Here is a 23777-nt window from a genome sequence, read left to right on the forward strand (position 1 = left end):
CTGCTTGTATCATTATTCTAGGTCTAGCTTGGTTTCCTTTGCCATATTTGCCTCCATTTGCTGGACAGGATATTAAAAAAATTATTGAAATTACTAACTGTCTGGGAGACTGTGAATATTATTTTATTTGTATTTTTATTAACTGTGTGCTAATTATTGCATTTATGGGCTTGAAAAGACTTTCTCTGAAAAAATCCTACATAACATTTGTCATTTTAAAACCTTAAATTCTTGCACATGCAGAATTTGCTATGTGTTGTTCAACTAGAAATTTTATATTAGCCCCTCTATATCTACTAGAGTACACACCAAAGTCTGGAGATAGAAGAATTTTTAGAAAGTAATATTCTGCTTACCTCTATACTATTACACCAGTGCAACCTTCTTAGGTACACAGGAACAGGTAAGGATGGTATGTTAACAATATTATTTAGAACCTTTACAAAAGGTTCTAAATAATATTGTTAACATACCATCCTTACCTTTCTGTTCCATGTTCAAAGGTTCATCCTAAAGTTTCTGATTATTCACAAACAAATTCTCCCCAAAATAGTAATGTATAGTGTTAACATAGGCATTGCTATTAGGAGCAGCTACTGAAATATGAGATATACTTATGTTTCTTTAAATTTTATTTTGTGTTGGCTAACTTTTAAACTCATTTTTGTTTAATGTCTACTTCTCTATAAAATACCTAGATATATTAGTTTATACTAATCATACTGTTCCTTGTTTATACATTAAGTATATTATTTATTATGAAAAGTGTTATTCTGCAACAACAAGAGGTAACATCTCAAGTGTTGTTTTGAATTATATTTCATAGTATAGTTTAGTAACTGTTAAATGAACTGTTAAATGTTAAAAAAAACACTTAATAGCTGGTGCACAGACATGAGAGTTTATTGCATTCTGATTATTGCTTGCTTCTTTTCAGGATGAAAATCCTGTAAATATATACTCGTAGGAAAAAATATATATGTATGCATATCTAAATCATATGATTAGATGTGTTACATTTTCTGTCAAATAAGTAAATGGCTTCACTTAAACCATTTTTCCCCATTTCTGAAATATTTTAAAGTAGTAAGGTGTTCACAGTTATCTGTTCATTCATATGCCTATGTTTGAATTTATCTTAAAGATTGTTGTTGCATGTCCCTAAAAGTAGTGGTTGGATGTCTAATGGGGAATCATTCCATCACTGGCAGCCTCAGTAAATTACTATCATAAGATAACTCTGATTCAAAATAGGCTTTATAGGACTGTAGAATAGTCCTGGTGGACTTGATGTAATGCAAAAGCCTCTGAATCAATGGAAGCAATCATGAATAGAAATGCAGCCCTGGTTTATATATCTGCTCTGCAGCAGAACAAACTGAGGATCTTACGGCATTTAAGGTCATCCCAGAGATGTTTCCATTCCAGGGGCATGGGATGTGTAGAAAACAGCTTTGTGACAGCATTTCAAGACAGTAGGTATTTGCTTATCATTTCTGCCAAGCCCTGATTTCTGTTCATGACTTTTTTTGTTATTTGTTTATATACCTTGTAGATTACATAATATAGCAATGGATACTACTTTCTAGTGCCCTGAAGTTATTCTGAAGCTTGGGATTCTGGAGGAGGTAAAAATCAGTATTTTCACAGTAAAAATACATATGAAATTGAAGTGCTTTAGACATGAACCATTCTTTTTCCTTTCCTTTCTTTCTGCTGTTGCTGACATTATGTAAGTGGTGACTTTTAGGCTGTCACTAGGAGAGGTTTACGATTTGAGGAGCTTAGAGTGAATTTTAGATATGACTCAACAGCATTAACATTGTTGAAAAGAAAAGCTGCTGCCATATTTGGAAAATACACTTCAAGGATATGAAGTAATCATTTTACCCTGTAAGAAAACAGTGATGGAAGCAGTTCTGATGTCTGATGGCCAGTTCCCAAAGCAATTTTAGGTTTTCCTACAGGGCACACTCCTTCATTTGGTTTTACTCTCTTTTAACCATCCTTATCTAATGCAAAATCTGAAGAAAAGCGCTTCCCACTACTATTTTTACAACATGTCATGAAAAGTTTGCTTTCTCCTCCCTCCCTGTCCCTTATTAAAGGCTTATCAGTTTCTCCTGGTAATTATAGGCAGGAGACTGGACACAGCGTGGGAGCTGCCTCTGTGGAATGTGAGCAAGCATTAGCTTGGGATAGGACATCCCTATGTCTATTCAGATCACAAGAAGACACTCCATCCCTGCCCTCTCATCTTTAGCCCACAGAGCTCTCATTTTGATTCTCACTGACAGCAGCACCCAAGTCACGTCCATGACACTGTCAGCATTATCAGACCATCCCCAGGTAGCACTGAGTCTGTAGAAACAAGGACCAGCTGGGCACTTCAGGAAAAATGACACTCTGAATGACAGCAAATTTAGAAATCAGCTCATCAGAGGAAAGTTGGATAAAACTGAGTTTAATTAGTCTGGACAAATATCAAAACCTTTACAAATAATTGATCTAGAGTGAACATAGCAAAAAAGAAAGGGACTTCCATTGTAGCACAACCTTGCATTTAATCCCAAGAAAATCAAATTGTCTAGCCATCCAAAATGCCTTTCTTCTTGGAAATATGTCAAATATTTTCCTTCTCCTCATGAAAGAATTATTTGAGAATCAAGAGAGCATACCGCACAATTTGAGTGCTCTTGGTGTTTTCAGGAGTTTCAGGCAAATTTCCCCTCAATTTAGGGGGCATCTCATGTGATTTATATGTATAGATATAACCTCAGTTAAAATGGTCAGCTTTGACACCTGGAAAGTGTAAAGAAATAGGAATCACACATTGGAAAGTGTATTTTTTTTGTGCACCCTAATACAGTCAGGCTGAATTACTTTGCAGCTCTGAACTTCAGATGAACACAGCTGCAAAAGTCTCTTTTTTCATGCAAATTAGATGTTGCTATAGGCTACCATCCCTCAAGTTGCCATCACAACCTCTCTCAGCTTGGGGAAGTTTGGATACTCAGCAAGTAATTAGTACCAGTAATCCCCTGTGTAAGGTATTGGCCAAATTCACTGCATAGTTACTTCTAGCTATCACATTGTAGAAAACTGTGGGCCAAACTGCCTAAAAATAATCTAGTAATTTCTTTCCTTTGAATTCCCCTAAATTTATTTATTTTTATAATATGCATGAAAAGGAAGGAAAAAAAATTTAGTAACTGCAATCTAAAAAAAGCCAGGCAGCAAAACAAGAATTCATTGCGTGCACATTTATTATAAAATGAGCTCATCTAAATGCATCAGTTTACAGCTGCTCAGCAAAAGCAATGCCATCCTTCCCTCAGTATTAACAAAAAAAAATTACCTTTGCAAAACCCGTAGTGCTTTGAAAAGCATGTGAGGACTCTTTAATCCTTTTAGAGCTTTTAAAATATACGGAAACAAACTTTGGAAGAGCAGAGAAATACAGTGAAATTAATTTTAAAGCCATTTAGACAAAAACTTCTACGCAGGTGGAGAAATATATTTTCAAGTGCTATCGGTCAGATTTTTGGCAGGAGTGCGATTATAGATGTGGGCAGAACAGCAGTTTCCATCATTATTATGTGGCCTGCCTACAAACAGATTTTTGCATAACAAAAAAGACACCAGTCTACAGCCTAATGAATGCACTCATTAACTGTAATAATGTTAGCTATAGCTTGAAAGGGACTTCAGAGAAAAAGAAATCAGCTCAACTGTTTCCAAGACCCTGCTGCATTTTCAACATAGAAAATAAGTGGAAGAATTTGCAAAAGGTAGTCTATTTTTGTTGTACACCTGTATTTCTTATTATTTTGTCTAATCTTAGAAATAGACGTTTAGAATGTGTGCTGAATTTTCCAGGTGATTTTCACAGGAATCCTAAAGCTATGTTTGCCAGCTCACTGGTACTAACTCATAACGTTTTACTGATCATAATTTGTCCAGAGCCAAGAGCTGGAAATTTTCTTTCAGGCTAGTGAATCACTTAATGGACCAAACCATGAAACATCTCTGCAGCTTTCTATGCTCTAAAGAACTGCTGTAAAAAGACAGGGCACAAGGTAGCATGGGGAGGAGCTTCTGCGGGAACATCATTTCCAGCTGGTGTCCTGGACATCCACCAGATTGCAGATGTAGCTGGCTTAGCATTAGACCTCTCCCTGCTACCTTCTCCCACCCTGCACGGGCAGCAGCCTAGAGCAGAAAACTCCACCATCCTAGTTAGTTAGTTAGTTCCCAAAAAATCTTTATATCTTGATAGCATATTCCTAATAATACCTGATAGGTCTTGATAGTATATACCTGATACCTTGATAGCTTATCAATAACCTTTTTTTTGTAAAGTGAGCAGGTAACAAAAATATCTCCAATAGTCAAAAAAATCATATTTGCAACTCACTGTTGCTTAATTTATTAGTACAATGAATCTAAAAGGAGTTGATTGTCAAATATTCACAAAATAGTGACTGAAAAGGGTTGCAGTAGTTTCATGGACTGTCAATTTGCACAGTGTACCTCTTTGTTCTGCCCCTCTTGTATTATCCAGCATATGCTCTTGCTAAATTTTGAAGCAGACTACAGTTAATGGTCTTCAAATCAAAGGTTGTATATTGTTTTCCATAATTCGATTCCCAGAACAGCAAAGTTCCAACTCTGCCAAGATACTGCATGGAATGAAACAAAACCACAACAGGCACTGGCATTGTTCAGGAGTACTTAAATCTGAAATTGTCCTTGAAGGATATTGTGGTACTGAATGGAAAAATAGTCAATTATAATATTTATTTAATCTCTTTATCAGCATTGGATTTTCCAGTTTGAAACTTTTTTAGTCCAGCTGTCCCTAAAAAGTGGCAGAATTTCCCCACTTCCTTGAAAGGCTTCTCAAGAATCTGAAAACTTTCACTGAAATCAATATTATAAACCCTATAATGGAGATTTAAGAAATGGCTTAAACAAGTATAAAAGACTTGTAATATGTAAAAATTAAATCTGTGTCTATTTAGTGTGTAGGCATGTCAGTTTGGGCAAATCATTTTGTAGTTGTTCAAATATGATACCTTATCATTGGCTCACTGGTTTTGGAGTTTCATTTCCCATGACAAAGGTCATTTGGGCTATGGAAGTCACAAGTCTTACATATAGGGCCAATATTACAGAATTGGTGTTGTGGATATTCAAAACTGAGAAAGTGGCCTTAAACTGCCAGACCTGTGTTTACTTCAGACTGTCGACCAAAAAGTCTAAATTAGGGAATGTAGAATTTCTTTTCTGTTTTAAAACCTCAAAGGATTATCTTAATTATACTGAGACAGTGTTATTTGGGGATTAGATATACAAACCTTCCTTTCACCCAACAAAAGAGAGATAAAACAGTTTCATTTTCATTAAGAGTTATTTTAACCCAGTGTACACTCCTGCCTACCCTGACTGCGTCATTTGAATTAGCTGTGTGTATAGCTTAACACATCATTTAGCCTAAATAAACTTGTCTTCCTTGTTGCTTCCCATAGCAACTACAGAGAGAGAAAAAAATACAATAATGAAAAAATAACTAAGGCAAAACACTACAAGAAGCTGGGGGAGCTGTGAAGGAGAGTTATTGTTTTAAATTTCTCTGAATTTTTTGTCTAACCTGCTGGGTTTTACGGGATCATCATTCCCAGACCTATGTCAAATCTCAAAAACTACTAATGCGGAGTGGATGTCAAGAAGTCAGCCTACTGCCATCCCTTCACCAAGGCAGGGACATTTCTATCAGATGGATGCTTGTCTGTCTTGCTCTCTGACACCCCTAAGAGTCTTCACTTCAAGCTATTCTAGTTCTTCACTCTCTTTGCTGTGAGGAAAATTTCCTGGTGTCTGAGTCATTCTCTTTTCAGTTTAAATCCTGGATGCTTATTTCGATACGATAAACAACTTGTGATCTTTTAGCTGATGCTTTTGATGTACCTGAAGACAAATAGAACGTGTCTTCCCTAGTATTGTGTTTGGTTCTTTAGGCTATAAATCTTCAGCTAATTCAATCAAGCCTGTTTTCTAGATCATTTCACTTTTTGGTTCACCCTTCACCTCTGAAACGAACAACTAGATTTTTGAATAGTCATTCTATCCTATAGAATACTCCACTTTCACCAATTTGGAATAGTAGTTTAACATTTGCTTTTCCACATTGTCCATCTGAGGCTTTGCTATCTCTACATTGTTGTCTGTACAAAATGTACTTTGGGTAGGTTTTATAGAATATTACTAAACACCTTTCATTCAAGAAGCTAAGCTGAAATACTTATTTGAATGAGAAGCAGCTCTGTTGAATTATGAAGCTCTCCTGCAGAAAAGTTGTGAAGGAGGGTTATGTAATTGTCATTAAAAAGTTGTCATCTCCATATTTTTTAATAATTTAAAGGTATAAAATGGTATCTCTGTTGCAAATCTTCTTAGAGGGATAGCTAATCATAAAGTAATTCTGTAAATTTTAGAGCACCCTCCTGCGTTAGATCTACAAATCTACTCCTTTGAAAATTATTAGGGAAATCAATTACAAGACAGCAGGGTTTTTTCTGGGTTTTTTGGGGGTTTGGTTTGTTTGTTTGTTTGTTTGTTTTAATGAGAACTCATAAAGCTGGGATACTGACAGCATGGCTTTAATTCTTTCAAATTCTACCCAGTTTAAGAAAAAAAATCCCACACTACAAAGCCTATTACTTCCTGCATTAAAAAACTTGTCAGGTTTCATGAGGGTGGATAAAACTGCTTTAAAAACTTGCCAAAGAACAAGATGAATCTTTTAAAGGAAAGGTTAAATCAGTCATAAATTTAAAACACCTTCTGTGGCTTTTGTCACAAAACAACCCCTAATGGGTTTTAACTCTGTCCAGTAAACATTCCTGGTGGAAGCGGGGGCTGTTTGTCAGACTGAGCCTCTTGAGTGCAGTTGGGAGCATTAACACCTGTGTTAATCCCTAAGCTGGAAGGTAAATTTTCCAAGTGTTATACTCAAGCTAAACAGCAACACTCATCTTTCTCCTTTTGTGAATGCATATTTTCCTCTTCTGTTCTGAGTAAATCAGTGCATTTGAAATCTGAAGCATGTTTAATGGTTCTTTCATTTTGATTCCAGACACTGGATATGATTTTCCCCCTGGTGAAGCTGCTATTTACTGACATTGCAGCTGTGCTAGGAAGACACAGTCAAGAGTCCAGGCTCTGCTGAAATGGTGTTTTGTGCAAGAGTCACTCTCTGAGGGTGTGTTTGCTCTGTGTGAGGACAGCTGAATGCACAGCATAAGAAATGCATTGGGGACCAGGTGTCTGCAGCAGGATTCCTGCCTGCTCTACAGTGCAGAAGAAAAGTTTAAGACAGGCAGTGAATGATCAAAAGAGAACAGATCCACACACATAAAGGTCACCTACATGACTTAAAGTATGACTGACTTACAGAAGGGCTAGCTTTAAACAAATCATGAAGATTTAAAATAAGAAAAGTTGAGCTTATTTTTCATTCTTCAATTACTCAGCTTTTAGGATTTAAAGGTACTCTCTACAGTTAACATCAGTGACTTTTTAGAGGAGGGACAAATGCTAATCTGAGATTCTTCTCCAAGTCTCTGACCTCTGAAAAACTGAAATATCATGTTCATGATAAAAGAGAAGAAATCTGAAATGTTCTAATGAGATATGTACACTTTTAGGGCTGAGTGAAACTTCATAAATGGCAGTATTCCAGGAAAATCCATTGTGAAAATGGGGAGAGGGAAATTATCCTGAACATTTGTGGCATTTCATTTGAGTGGGGTTTTCAGCTGCTTCTGTCTCCTTGTGGTTTGCGTGTTGCAAGCTGAAAGGTTAACAGAAGGAGATTAAAATTCTGTGTGCAGCACAGTATCATACAACTCCATAAAGCTCCAGCCACGAGCAACAAAGAAATAGGAGCAACACCTGGATCTGCATAATGCTCTGCCCAGCTTCATTAGCCATGTCTGCAGAGAGGATTAATTGCTTCAGATGCAATGCCATGTTGTCTCTGTGCTGGTGTTTCTACTTGAGCAGTGCCAGCCCATTCAAGACTTGCGTCTGGCTCCTTGTGCTGTGCTTCCTCAAGAAGTAGGGACATGGTCTGCAGCACAGTCCTGCCCTTTGCACAGTGAGAGGTCCTGTCCTCAAAGTCACATCCTCTCAGATAAGAGTAGTATCAACCCTGTGTCAGGGAAACACCGAACCCAAGGTTTTCTCCTCTCAATGAGGTTAATTGATGCAGAGATACACTTATACACAGCAGATTTCGGGATCTGTGACTTTTAACATTGTTTCAATTACCCTGCGTGGAGGATGTGGAATAGATAATTTAAGTAGAAGGTGCTGATGTCAAGCAAATGTAAGTAAAACACTGAATTCTTCCTCTGGAAGAATTACAGGTGCTTTACAAGACTCTGGTCAGAACCACATCTGCTAGTGTGTGTGCTCTTAGGCTCTGATTTTCAATGCTAAGGAAGCTCTTTTCTTACTCCTTTGAGAGGTCAATGTGGTGCCCTTTTCCTTTCCCCCTGTAGTGACGGCTGGGCAGACAGATATGACGTGACAGAAGGATACCAGAACGAAGCTGTCGGTGGGATAACGATCAAGCTGCAGTCCCCAGACGTGAAATGGTTTGATGATTACTACCTACAGCTCCGGCCAGAAACCAACCATCGGAATCCATGGTTTCAGGAATTTTGGCAGCACAGGTTCCAGTGCCGCTTGGAAGGGTTTCCCCAAGAGAACCCTAAATACAACAAGACTTGCACAAGTAAGTGAATTTATTGCTTCTGCTGAGCAAAAAAATGTGAATGAAGGTCTGGTCTGATGCAGCATGGTCTGGTGAAACAGTGAGTCAGATTGGAAGGAAAAGAAGCTGTAATTGCAATGCTTGGGGTTTTCAAAGTTATAAAAACCACAATTTTAAATGTTCAGATTTCCAAAGAAACAGATAGAGCTTCAGTACCCAACTGGTCTCTGTATTTGAAAAACTTGATGCTATTCCACCTCCATAGGCATGTAAAAACAATTTCAAAAATGCTACAACACAAAGTTAAATCTACCTTTTCAGAAAAAAACGTTGATCATATTGCTTTGGCTCACAAAAGCAATAATAGGGCTAACATACTAAAAGGTATCTGAAGTCCTTATGGCAGCGATGAGTATTTATGAACTTCAGAAAAAAGGTGATTTGAAAGGAGTCATTAGGTTTTCTTTCAGCCATGGGTCATTTCAGGATATGCCATTTAGAGCTGATTATTTTCATTCAATTGTACTAATTTTAGCAAAAACTCCCACATATTGTCATTTGTGCACTACAGAGAGATGTGGTACATTTTTCTGGGGTTTTGTAGGGGTGTTTTTTTAAATTTATTACTTCTGTTAATTGCTCTTTATTTCATGAGATGCCAAGCAGTATTAGTGTTGTCTAGGCTGTGAACTGTCACCCATGTCTTGCATTCCAAAGAGTATGGAGCCCTCTGGCACCAGTCAAATGGAAGAGACACAGCAGGAACCAGTGACTCAGTACCTCAACGAGAAGACCCCGGACTATCTGGAAAGGGTCCTTTGGTTGGGTTCAGAGTCCTTCCTTTGAGGCTAGGAGGACTGTTTCACAAGCCCCTTCTCCTTCTCTGTATTTCTCTGGGCAAATTTTTAACTATTTCTGATGCTTGAGAAGTCATTAATACCATTGTATTAGTATTCTGGTATTCTGGCAGTGTTGGGGATAATGTGGTGCTGTGCTGGGCATTCATCCAACCACAGCTGTAAACCCCAAGGGTTCTTCCCCTGTAAAAATGTGAATATCTTCACACACCCATGAGACCAAGAAATATCTTAAAGGATCAGAGTCTTGGATTTACACAACACAAACTCCTACCTAAATTCCACTTAATGATCTTAAAGTCTTTCTTTTGATTTGGACAAGGTCTCAGCGGAAGTTTGTGAGTGAGACGTAAATTGAATCTAGGAATTCCAAAATCTCAGTGTACACCTTCCACACTCTACTCACTTTTCCCCATTATTTTTGTTCTGTTACCCTTCCAACACATTTTGAGACAGGTTTTATTTGCACTATTGACAGCTGCTGCATATTGAGCAGCAAACTTCATTGATTTCCCCATGATAATATAGACCTGTTTCCTGAGATGTCAATGCAGTGGACATAGATGGATTCAGGGTAATAAATACCTGGTTTCCATCAGTGTGCCGGGTAAAAAACATTTCAATTTGACTTTTTTTGTTGTTTCTTTTTTAACTTACCTTTTACCAACAATGTGAGAATCTAATTTATATTTTATGTGAAAGATTGGGAACTATGAAATGTAAGTGCCTAAAGAGTCTTTTATAGCACCTAAAATAAAATTCACCACCACAGAAAAATTATCATGGGGGTGCAGGGAGAAATTATTTTATACATGAATTCACCAGTCATGGACATAAGACAATCATTAAGCATGAATTGTTTGGTGTGAATAGCACTCATGGCTGGAAGCTTTCCCACAAAGAACCACAGCTCAATCGGTTCCTAAAACTTAGGAATGTCAAAGACACAAAAAAAGGTGCAAAAATCCAAATCTTCTGATTTGAAAATCATGAATAGAAAAGACGGGGTTTTTTTCCAAATAGATAGCTCTAATTTCCTTTTCTTCAGTTTTATTTTAATAAAACATGGCATGAGGTGGACCATGATGCATACAGTAAAATTATTAAAACCAGATTTAAAAAGCCTTAATTCTCTCTTGTTGCTGTAGGGCAAAAATGTTAATTGTAGTTGTAGATTTTCCTGTGGATTAACCAGCAAGGAAGACATAAATGTATTCACTGAGAATTACAAGAATGAGACATTTGATGCTGTGACTTTAAGATCAAAATTACCATGAATATTTGAAATTGGCACGGTAGTTGTTGTTTCTGCCTCATTTCCTATCACCCATACAAATTTGAAAATTATGTCTTTTCAATTCCTATATTACTATTTATTTATTTTGAACAGTCAAAGTTGTGAGTCCTAAATTCCTTCAGTTCAGACTTCACAATTGTAAATATGATACTTGCCCTCAGTGGTCATAAATGTTTCACAGACTCTCCTAAGAGTTTCTGCATGATGAGGAATTAGTTTTGGTTCTGATTTCACCAGGTAAGAAAACAGGACTATGTCTTTATTTTATTTAACTAAATATATGGTGTTCTCCAGAAGCTGCATTCAAAAAAAATATTAAAAACCCCAAACACACTAAAAAATTAGGCTACAGGTGTTTCATATGATTACAATTAATGAGATTAAGTTCATTGAGAAGTGCTAAAGAGAAGTCAAAACCTATTTTTTACATCAAAAGTCAAGCAATTCTTTACTTCTTTGAATAAAGATAAAAAGATAAGCTTAGAGCTGATGTTAATATACAAAGTCATTATTAAATGAATATGTCTATATAAAAGGCAGTAACCATTATATTAGTGGGAAACAAAATTAATTGTTCTCTGTAATCCAGTTGTGTTGTCACAAAAACATAAAGAATGGTTAACAGTATAGTCAAGTTTATTCAATAAGAAAATAAACACAGGAAGATATGACTGAAATCTCAGTAATAACTGACTTCACCTATGTATCAGCCATGAATTTAGCTGTTAGAATCTCTTCATTTGCTTTGATGAATCCTGACTAGTAGAATATTAGGCTACATTTATCCCTATGACAGAAAATACATGATACCATAAACAACTGTAACCATCTCCAGTGACTTGTGAGTATTTTTCTCACTTTTTAACATAAAATATTCATAGACATTTTAAGGGAAGGTATTGTTATTAATTAATACATGATTCAGCATGACATGTATAATCAAATTATGAAATCAGCTGAACAAAGATAATCCAAAAAACAATAAAGGTTTATTTTTCCATTCATTTCTATTAAGGACTAAAAAGTTTCCATTCCTACACATAGGCTTAGTTCATACTGAGATGAAAATTTCAGCATCCAGCTCATTTTTCATTTGCAGATTAGAACATACTTTCCTAATCCAAATGTGTGTCACTGCTGTCGCTGCTAAGAACATTGATTTTCTGCCCAGCTGGAGCACTACAGAAAGTGAGAAGTTCACAGACTTATCTGACTTGATTTTCAGTGTAATCAGTTCCATGACACAGGAAAGCTGCTACAAGCCACCTCTGAAGAACAAGAGTCAGAACAAAGAATTTAAAATGCATGTGTAAGAGGAGACATTTAATGGCCTCCAAACACTGGGGATTTTACAAGATTCGTGGTTGGTTTCACCTCTAGCACCAGTCAGAGATTTTTTTAATATCTAAGACCATAATTCAAAGAAGTTCATAAATAGGTGTGCTAGCTGATCCATATGAGTAACTCACTCCACTCAGTGACCAGCTTCAGGTCTCAAAAGGCTAATCTAATCCCTTGGTATTGATTGCCTTTAGACCTTTGAAGATGAGACATTTATGCAATTGCTTTCTTTCAGACAGAATTCCTAGTACCTTTTCATCCTGGTGAGGGTGTTTTAAAAAATGCATCTTAACACCAAGCAGAAACAAAACCCAACATAATTATGTGGCGAACCTCTGGCTCAATGGACAGTACTGGAAAAAGGCAAGTCCTCAAAGTCACCAGGAGCAGAAGCCTATTTATTACACTTACCAGTCTTTTAAATTATTTATTTTGCCTGCATTGTTAAGTGATATTATTTTTCCCATGCTGTGCAAAAGCTGGAGGCATGGATGGAACAGCATTATTTATGGTGATGCTCAAACACAGAGCAATACTAGAATACACATCCCAAGTATCTGTGATTTAAGTCATAGACAATAAAGAGTAAATAAATAGGGGCTGATACTGCTGAAGTGTCTTACTTTGATTATCTGCAGTATCTTACTTTGATTGGCAGAGGCTACAGACTTAAGAAAAAAATAGCAGTTTCATGTAAAGGAACAGAAGGAACAAGAATCTGGAGGGAGGTGATAGGTGACTTGTGCAGGTACTTACAGCAGGGTCCTGACATTAAATACTGCAGTTCAAAGCAGTGAAGTAGAAAACAAAGGGAAATTATAGAGGCTGGGTCATCACAGACAAAGGTCACCCACAAACAAGACATAGGGGCCACTGAAAGTGAGGAAAGCAGCTTATGTCTGCCATGGCTGGGAGCAAGGACCCGGTGACAGGGTTTATAGGGAAGAAGAACACACAGTGATGTACAGATGTCCTGGTTACAGCTCCCAGGAAAAGGAGATTGGCAGTGATTTGCTGGGCTTTCTGAGTGCACCATAGAGGAGTGCAAAAATCCCCAATTCCATTCATGAATTAACCATGTGTCTTCTCTGAGATAAAAGTGCTTTTCCTGAGGGTGTAAAATTTCTCATCAAAGAAGGATGACCAATGTATCTCCAAGAAATTTAGAAGAGGATTAAGAATAAATGAGTTTATTTGCAGGAAGGGAGATTAGGGAAATTTGGGATAAATACGAGAAAAGTTTTTCTGCTAAAGGTACAAATGTGCCCATAAAATGAAAGTGCAAAAAATACCTACCCATTTGCTGAATCTCATCCAGTTCCAGCTATTTTTAATGAGTACAAAGGGACACACAGAAAGTCCACAGAAAGTTTCAGATGAACAGAAATTTGGTTTAACAAATGTCCCTTTTGGGTTTCCAGATAGAATGAAGGAATAAAACATGACTGTCGAGTCTTTTGCACTGCAACATCCAAATCTCTTGATTAAATGTAGGCCCTAATGCCAAAACTGGTTTAATCAGAACTCAGCCAACAAAACACAAGTGCTGTCAGAACAGAAAGGTATTTTCCATATTTCAAGGAATATGTCACATTTAAACATCCTATTCCTCAGACTTAACATTCCTATACTTGTATTTTAGATGACAAATAAAAGCAGAAAAAAAGTTAAAATTAATTTCTGGTTTTTAAACAGTGAAGTAGAAAGCATTTTAATTCCCCTGAATAAATCCTGTGTGTCATTCAGTTTGATACTCATGCTTGGGCACTGGCAAGCCAAATTATGGTCCAGTCCTCATTTTTATGCCCCACATTTCAGACCTGGAACTCAAACACAGTTATTACTACTTTTACAGTGATGGTGGGTCAGATCCAGAAATTTCCAAAGGCAAATCAGCTGTAAGGCATAAATCCAGATCTGAATTTTCTAGCAGCCTGATATAATCTGAGCCAGGAGCCCACACAGACATATCACTATTTTTTTTGATTCAGTGAAAGAAGCAGTGTGACACTAAAAACTGCTATATGCTCTGGTTTATATTTTTGAAATTAATTAATCCTGAATTTAACACATCTGTAACTCAAACACTTCAATAGCTTGAATCTTCTCATTGTTGTTACAGAATTCATCAAGCTCCTCCAAAGTCTGACTACTAAACTGCACTTGGTTTTTCTTCCCTTTATGTCCCCAGATTTCTTCCTTCAATATATTAGATGTATGTGATGATGATGATAAACCTAATATGACTTCCTTATATTGCAATTCCTTTTCTCTGCCTTTCTGAACCTTGGGAGCTATCTGGATCACGTCTCTCTAGCCTTAAAAATTAACTTATAACTAAATTTATTCAGATTATATATGTTTCATATTGGATGTTTCAACTGGCTATTCTTTTCTCTCAGCAGCTCAACTTTCCATATAGATTAAAATACTTCATATAAGCACGTTTGCAAGTACAGAGAGTTTTATGCCACCATTTAATGTACTTTTGCACCTGTAGCAGTTGAGCTTTGTTGCAATTTGTGACCAAAGAAACTGAATTGTGTAGAGAAAGAATAGTACTGTTAAGAAAATTATATGGAGAAATAGGTATCCATTTACTTACCTTCTCCTAGGACTACCTGTTGCTGATACTCTTTTTTGCTGATCATACTGAACTTGACAAGAGAAGTCAGACTGACGCTGCTTTGTGGGCACCCAGGGTTGAATGTCCAGCTCTCAGCAGATTTGTGAGCGCTCTGAGATAGCAGCTTCTGTGCAGGTTTAAATAGATGTAAAACACCAAAGCCAACTAAGTACTCGGAAAAAAGCTTTTCAAAGTCATCTCTGGATTTCAATACATTGAATTTTGTCTCTCGGTCATTCTCAGCATTTTGGTGCTACTCAGCATGTAAAATGTAACAGTGCTGATACCAGCTTTCATTTAAGAAGAGTGAGAGTTAGAACTGGTGAAAAGCATTGGGTGAGGGAATCACACTGGAAAGTACTTCCTTGTCAAATTTCAAATATGTTCCATAGCAACATTAAAATGGGTCATTTGTTTTCTTTTCTCAGTAACACTGAAAAACTTTGATTCAAGCTTTTAATTTACCTTCATATTGTTTCAGTTTTATGCTATGTGTTTTGCCTTAGCATCAAAATTACATTTCCCAGCAAAAAAGGACATTTGAACTGCATGAAATTTCCCACAGAGCAAAAAATGCCTCTTTTCTTCACTCCAAGAGCCTGTAATAAATTAAAATAGGAAAAAAAAATACTGCAATTGATTTTTTAGTAGAAAAATACACCCAGAACCTTACAAACTATACAGAACTGAAAGTTACTTTATCATTTCACATTGCTTTGCTAGAAAGCTCTGATAATAGACTCTGGAAAAGGTTGCAAAATCAGTCTTTTTCTATATCTTTAAACAAGGACAATTTAACTAGGTATGAACAATATGGTTCTCATGTACAACCTTTCCTCTGTTTCAAGATACCACACATTTCTTCAGTGTGTGTTTCTGGGATGACTGACTTGGTGGCAGGTCATCCAGAGCATACAGATCCAGGGAAAGTTACATATGTTCCCAAGGAGCACAACTGCTGACAGAGATAAGAAGCCACACACTAGATCCTGCAGAAGACAGACACTACCATGGTTTTGTTGGAAAGATTACTGTTGTCCTGATTTTTTTTTAAGAAATTCACTAAAGCAAAGGAAAGAAAAAGGAAAACACATTGGTTGATGGATTTCAAGTATGGTGAGCAGAATGTGAATGCGGGACATACTTGCCAGCAAAACTAGAACTCATTTCTATCAGCCTCTTGTCCCTCGAAACAAAACTTATCACAAAGAATCACTGAATATTTTAATGGCATATTTATGGAAATGGTATAGAAACGAAATTGTGATATGATCATGGAGGAACATTATGAAATAATTGGAGGCTGGAGGATATGCCTGTGGTTTTCATCATAATGCCTCTTATGACTTTGTAATAGACAGCCTTTTGATCACTGAGAATTTTTAAATTATTATTATTATTATTATTATTATTATTATTATTAAACACTAACAATTTCCCTTCATTTCAGTGCTAAACTCGTTGCAAAGCAAGCAAATTGCTCTGCACTTTGAAAAAAATATTCTCCCATATTTTGTCCCATATTTTGTTCTCCTATTTCTCCTGAGGGAATGAAATAAGGGTTTGAGGGATTGCCTGGAATGTAAAGTATTTTTGCTCTTCCTTTTACCCTTTATTAATTCTTAAAAAATGCAAAGTATTGTCATCTTTGGAAAAGTTAAAAAGCAGAAATAGCACATTAACCATAATAATTTTGCACTCTTTAACATCCTTGCTTGATGAGGCTTTGTAGTATCACAAGCTGGCAGAAAAAATTGTATTTCATCTTCTTTGAGGGTAAAAATCTGCAAAAGAAAAGAAGAATGAAGTTTTACATCAAAAATGTGCAAAATAATGAAATCTATTAAAGAATGCTTATTTCATGCTCAGTACTAGAAACAGTAGCCAATTTTCAGAATTTGCTGCAAAGACGTAGGTTTGGTTTGGTTTGTTTTCTATATTTGGAAGAAGGGGATCATTCTTAGAAGAACTATTTTATTAGTGTCTGGTAGCCAGGACCACCAGTTCTGGGAGCTGCTGGAGTAGCTCTGGAGCATGGGAAGCAGTCCAGAGCTGTCTCACCATGCACAGGGACTAACAGCATCCATAAGTGCTTTCTTGGATCACTGCCCATAAGTACACTAATTGTTTCTAAATAGATCCAAGAAATGAACCGTTGCTAGTTAGAATCACTTTCTCAGTGAAGGAACATGTTTCTTTTTCATCATCTACATATTTGTGTGCTTTGGAGACTTGACAACAGAAAAGAACAAATTTGGATGAGGAGTTTAGTGCTGGGCCATCTCCATATAGTTAATCATACAATAGAATCATGGAATATAATGGTTTGGACTGGAAAGACCATAAATATCAAGTAGTTTTAGTTACCCTGCCACAGGCAGGGACATTTTCCACTAGACCAAAGCCCCATCCAACCTGGCTTGAACACATCCAGGGATGGAGCACTCACAGCTAATCTGGGCAACTTGCTCCCACGACTTACTACCTTCAATTTCTTCCTCTAAACCGCACCTCTTTCCATTTAAAGCCATTCCCCTATGTGCCCTTTTGAAAACTTCAGCATGGATTCGTAAATAGGTTGATATATTCCAAACACTGTCATCCCATTAAATTCATCTGTGCCACCTTTCCATGTCATGACCTTGTGTCAGGAAAGGTTCTTGAGTGAAGACAGAACTCATGGATGAGTAATAAGGGCAAGAACATGTGCTAGAGTTCCAGCAAGAGCAATATGCAAGAACTCTTGAGTGAAAAATGTGTTTAAGGCTACCTAAAGTATAATTGTTGCAGAGATAGATTTAAAATATTTTTACTTTTTTTGTTCTTGTTGTTGAGTGAGAGACTACCTTTTAGCCTGTGTATTTGACCTTAAAACCACTGCTAGGGTTACTGGGGAAAGGGTTACTTATATGCTTCAAGTTTGGCATGCCAAAATACTTTGTGAAATGAGTGGAAAGTAACTTTTAGATTTGGTTTTGATTGGGTTTTTTTAATGCTGGCATTTTTAAGACTTTATTATAATATAATAAAAAGAGAAAAAAATTATTTTGTCCTAGTTTTTGTGATATTCCCTTAAATACAGAATCTTGTGGTACTATAAACTGACCTTGGCAGGTTGAATTTGTCCCTATATGGCCAAGTGAGGCAATTAACTTCTCAGGTGAATGTGTTCTGCAGCTGTAGGAAGTATATTAAAATTCTCAGAGCAGCTAAATCCCTCACAACTCCATTGACAATTGCCAGCAGCTTCTAGGAAGAGCTAAGCAGCCTCATTATAAATCATCAGGTGAACAGAATGAGGTTCAATGTTTAAAGAAATCAGAATAATAATTTCATAAAATTGAAGCACAAAGCCCAGTGGAAAGCAAGAATTAAGAAGCAAGTTATTAGATTTTTAAGCAATCATATGCAATAAAGCAGCTGAAATATTGTTTTATGATAAATAATATTGCCAATGCAAATCTGATTCATTCTAATGGCTACTGTAATTAACTGCATGGTGTGTAAGGTGCTAATTTTGTGGATGAATAATTGGTTAAAACAAGTTTTATGTATTGCAGTGTAATATGCTTGTTCAATTTTCCCCTTAATTTCAATTAATATGGATTTTACATGTACTCCACTGTTGCAGTTTTATGCCTATTATTTTTAATTAGGGAAAAGAAATACCTTGGTAGAACAGAACAAATGAGCAGCACTGTGTGTTTTTCCAAGTTTATTTTTTTCATTAACATACTTCAAGTTTGTATTGTTTAGCCTTCCAAAATGTTAATAATCACTGCTCCTGAGGTTGACTGGAAAAGGTGGTGCCAGCTTCCACATAAAACAGAGGGGGGAAAGTAATCTTTCAGCTCTCTCATTTACTTTCTGACCTCTACACAGTGTTTTTCAGTTCAAACTATATGTTTTATTACCCTTCCTGGTGTTTCCAGTGCTGCAATAGATTTTAGTGATTAGAACAGTGGGGTGGTGTCAGTGTTCACCACTGAAAAGGTGTGCTTGTATGCAGTCATAGCTGCTTTATGGCAGAATTGATCACCAGCTGGAGATTCTTACCCTTTTCCAATGAAGGTGCCTACCCATCAGAATGGGTTCTTGTCTTCTGGATGGATATTGTTAAACTACATGAGTGCCACCCTGAGAGTCATATATTAGCCTTCATTTCTTTCAAGAAAAATATTGTCTGTGCCTCAATCTTCTCATGGCATAAAATACATCTCAGACTGTGCTGCCTCTGCAGCTCAGATAGGCAGGTGCGAGCACCATCCCTGCCCCTCACGAATGCCTCTGTGGCAGGTAGACTCTCATGGAGTGGACAGGTTATTTACATTCCCTTTACTCTGGGCTGCCCACACAAGGGACTCCCTAGCTCCTAAGGTCACTGCTTGGTTGATAAAAGCAGAGCAAACGTTCTAATAGAGCTTTTTTTTTTGTCCTGCCTCCAGAGACAAATCTTTCTAGGTGTCAGACAAATATCCAGCACCATTGATGCAGTTGTTTTATCTCTGACTCTTCTCACTTCCCCAGTATTAAAGATCTTGTGTCCAGAGTGCAGCTGGAAAGAAAATCTCCAGCCTACCATTCCTTAGTTTGCCTGGTGCTGTCAACAGAGGAAATCTGTGTTAGTAATAACAGTGTGCTATAAAAATAAAGGTATTCAAGGTGCTGCTGAATTTTATTTTTCTGTGCATTTTACAGAAGCATAAATAAAGAACAGAAATGCAAACATCGTGTTTTGAAAGCCAAAAAAAAGAAACTTTCACCAATTCTGTCTAAACAGAGTCATTGCCTAACCCACATTGTCAAACCCTTCACAGATATTTTAATGTATTCATCTGTATTGCATTGTTATCCTCACTTGGTAAAGAGAGAGGAGCAAGAGACGTAGAAGAAATATTGGGGGGAACTTTTGTTACAGAAAAGGGATGGTGCCTAGGTCATTCTGTTTGCACAGGATTAGCTTCATGTCTCTGAAACAAAAGTGTTTTCATAGAATTGTAGAATGGCTTGGAAGAGATCTTAAAGATAATGTAGTTCCAATTCCTCTGCCATAATTAAGAACACTTTCCACCAAACCAGGCTGCTGAGAGCCCCCACCCAACCTGGCCTTGAACTCTGCCACAGATGGGGCATTGGCAGCTTCTCTGGGCAGCAGAATTCACTGATTTTCCAGAAGTGGAACTTTTTTATAAGGTTTCTAGGGAATAAACCTCTTATTAGCATTTATACTTCAACTAATATTTCTGAAGGTTTGAAGAAATTTCTGTAGATGGAGAGAAGTTTCTGGGTTCCCTAATATATTAGGTTATAGTGTCCAAGGTGCATGTTTTAAAAATACTCATGAAAAAGCAGTACATTAAAACCAACGTACGTGAGGTGAGCTGATGAGCTGCAGAGAGAAATATATCATTTGGATAATACAATATTTAAAGAAAGCCTCTTTCTTTCTTCGTTTCCTTTCTTCGTTTTTATTCTAACATGGTCAGCATGTGTACCAATAAAAACATCTTTTATGAGCTATTTAAGACTTTTAAAATACCTTTCCCACTGTTAAAAATTAAGCCACCAGCAGATGTCTGAAGATCTGGCTGTATCCCAGCCCTATTCACTAAACCCTCTGCTTGTTCCCTGACAGGCCAGATGACTCTGAGGACCCAGCATGTTCAGGACTCCAAGATGGGCTTTGTAATCAATGCAATATACTCCATGGCCTATGGGCTCCACAACATGCAGCTGTCCTTGTGCCCAGGCTACGTGGGCCTCTGTGATGCCATGAAGCCCATAGATGGTCGGAAACTCCTGGAATCCCTCATGAAGACTAACTTTACCGGGGTCTCTGGGGACATGATCTTATTTGATGAGAATGGTGACTCACCAGGAAGGTAAAGTTGACATTTGCCAAACTGTTTAGTAGCAGAGATGATAACAGCACATAGTAGGTATGTGCAGACTTTGCAACAGAGTTAAGGTCTCATACTCCTAGTTTACATTTCCTGATTCCTGTGCTTATTTTGCAAAAATAGGGTTGTGGGGTTTTTTAATGTGCATTTTTTATGGCATTTCAAGTTAGAGATGTGGGCTTTCAGGTGCAAAAGCTTCCTGCATTAATTTGCATTTTCATCTGTACCATTTAAAAGTATTATTATTGAAAACAAATTATCAGACCTTTATGTTTGTAGATCATGTCCACCACAGCTTATTTCTCTCTTTATGTGGGTTTTTAAGTGTATGTGTTTGGTTGACCTATAAACAATCATAGCAGACTTAGTTCTTTCATTAAGAAAGCTAAAACAATATCAGAAGTATGTACTGATGCATCTGGGATTTTCTAAAATCAGAATTGTTAAAAAACCTGCTTACATATATTCCAAATGAAATTTTTCCACTTGCATAACACACTAAGCTATCAATCCATACTGTGCTGCTCTAAGACAAATTGAATTTAAACAAAGCTTATTTTGCTGGTAGCATGCATGAATATGTATACATACATCTATGAAATATAAGACAAGTTTTTCTATGACACCTGTATCCATAGAAATGCACATTGGAAACAGTCTTGAGGTCGGGATTTTTCTGGGTTTCTGGCTACTGAATTTTCAGAGGAAGAACAGCAAGCTAAAACTATATTTGTTTTCTATATTTTGATGTATTTTCTGCCTTGTTCACTGCTTTTGCTCTGGTTTTGTTCGAGACAACCCATTATGTGCACATTATTGGAAGGTTTTAAACATCTTTGTTATGGTTCCATATAAACAGATGATTAGAGGGAAAATTTTTATCCTATATACTCATTTAAATTTTGTCTCCTCCCACTAATGTGGAAAAAAGGAAATCATTAACTTCCTAGTAGAAAAGAGTTGGAAAATTTAAACTCATTGGTCAAAATATTTTGACATTTCCAAAAATTTCTGTGGTTTCAAACCTGATTTTTTTTTCATTCTATTTGCAGACCTGTAAATTCAGCATTCTCCCCAAAAGCAAGCAGGACAGCCACCTACACAGCAGTCTGTGTCTGTTTCTGGAGGCACAAACTTTCAAATTCTTCCAAATCAGACTCTAAGGAAGGGCACTGTGAGCTAGTAGGAGAACTCAGGGACAAACTGGCAGAAACCTAGGAAAATTTCAGACGGAAATTTATTTTCAGAGCATTTTTAGCATGAGCAAGGCTGTCTTCTGCTAAATGTTTCTATTTTTACAAATAGCTGAATTTTGAAGAAAGGTGTTAAGTCTGAATTTTTCTGCACAAATTATTTTTAAAAGACATCTCAGGCTTCTTTAAAATTATTTCTTTTTTGTTTTAAAGGTGTTCAGATGCAGTGGACTGTATCCTACACCATTCCAATCAGTCTCTTGTATGAAAATGACTGTGATTAATGAGTGATGTGTGACCTGCCAAAAATAAATATGTAACATGACAACATCAATAACAATATCTAAATATTGCAAATGATCTTTTGCTTTCCTTTTCCTCATGTTGTCATTCTTAACAAGAATAATTTAGCACTATTTGTTGCAAGGAATTTAATTGAATATCTTGGATATTTTTAAATTCTAAGATGAGGAAATTATGTCATGTGAAGTCATTTACTCAGTCACAATTGGACATAGGTATTTCCCTGAGGAGCATGGGGACACCATGTGGAATGTGTACCTCAGGATAGCCCAACTTTAAGAAGGTCCAGCTTCCCTGGATTTGTGTGATATTTGTATCTACTCAAACTAATGAACTGTGAGTGGTTACAAAGTGATTGCAGAGTTTGTTTTCTTTTGAATCATATTTATTTGTCAACAATAGTCACATCATTAAATCCAGTCTATGTGCTTAAGTCAGGCAACATTGAGTCAAAATGTACTTTTTCATGATTAAGAAGATTTTATAGGGAGTTCCATTTCTAACTTCCAGGTTTTGAGTAGTATATAGTCTTTTAAGCATTGTCAAACAGTATTTGCAAGAGCTTGGAGATGGTGCAGTCATACTGGAACAACTCATCTGCCCTGTTGCCTTGCACTGATAACTCCATTTCTGCTTTGTAAAACAGGAATTTAAATCCTCACAGCTGTACTGTGGTGGTGGTGTTAAGCAGGAAATCAGAACATAAAAAGCCTTTCTGACCTAGATAACTCAGGATTTTAATTTATAGAAAAAAGGTTTTGATATTATATAACAGATGATTAATCCTACAAGATGTTTTGAATCCTGACCCTATTTCAAAGTCCTTTATGTGTACGTTGAGTTTTAAGCAGTCTAGTGTAGGGCCTGTTTTATGTGAGTCAGGAGACATGGAAATAAAAACAGAGTATGGAAGCCATGACTCCTCAGAAAGATAACAATTATCTGTAAATACTATCAGAACTCTAAAGAATAAATTGAGGAGGGAAGAACAGGCAAGAAAAAACAAGATGCTGATGTTTTGACTGTGCTACCAGTAGAATGTGTGTTCCTAACAATATCATGGCACTTCTGTTTTGAAACAAGTATTTTGCACAGTGATTAGAGCACTGCTGGAAATGTGCTATTGTACCATCTGGTCTCTCCTATCCTAAAGTGACAAACTGTCCCTGTATTATCTCAAGGAGCCTCCAGGGAACCAGTGACTCATGAGCCTTCACTGTAGCAATGGGCTTACTGAATCTGGCTATTTCTACCCATCCATCAATACTACTCTCCACAGAGAAGACAAGACTTATTAAGGCAATACTGTATTAAATTTGTTAGGTTCCTTTCCAGTATTCCCCTTGTGATGTATGCATGGAACTACTACTGGAGAGGATCATTGGTTTAGGTTCTGTGGCCTGTCAAACACTGGCAGTACTTTTGTTAGTCTGCCCATGAAACCCTAAACTGAAAACTTTAACAAAGTTATATTCATG

The 23777-nt window shown here is 36.8% G+C and overlaps 1 protein-coding gene across 3 annotated transcripts in view; it reads left to right on the forward strand.

Annotated features, from left to right (window-relative positions):
• GRM5 (glutamate metabotropic receptor 5) overlaps window positions 1–23777 on the forward strand; it is a 243967-nt gene that overhangs the window by 173347 nt on the left and 46843 nt on the right. For all 3 annotated transcript variants that reach the window (XM_031066016.1, XM_031066015.1, XM_031066017.1), the window contains 2 exons: window positions 8568–8803; window positions 20539–20785. In XM_031066016.1, coding sequence (XP_030921876.1) covers window positions 8568–8803; window positions 20539–20785 — 483 coding nt within the window. The remainder of the gene's footprint in view (window positions 1–8567; window positions 8804–20538; window positions 20786–23777) is intronic.

This window comes from Geospiza fortis, unplaced genomic scaffold (genome assembly GCF_000277835.1).
Source record: "Geospiza fortis unplaced genomic scaffold, GeoFor_1.0 scaffold16, whole genome shotgun sequence".
Classification (NCBI taxonomy): domain Eukaryota; kingdom Metazoa; phylum Chordata; class Aves; order Passeriformes; family Thraupidae; genus Geospiza; species Geospiza fortis.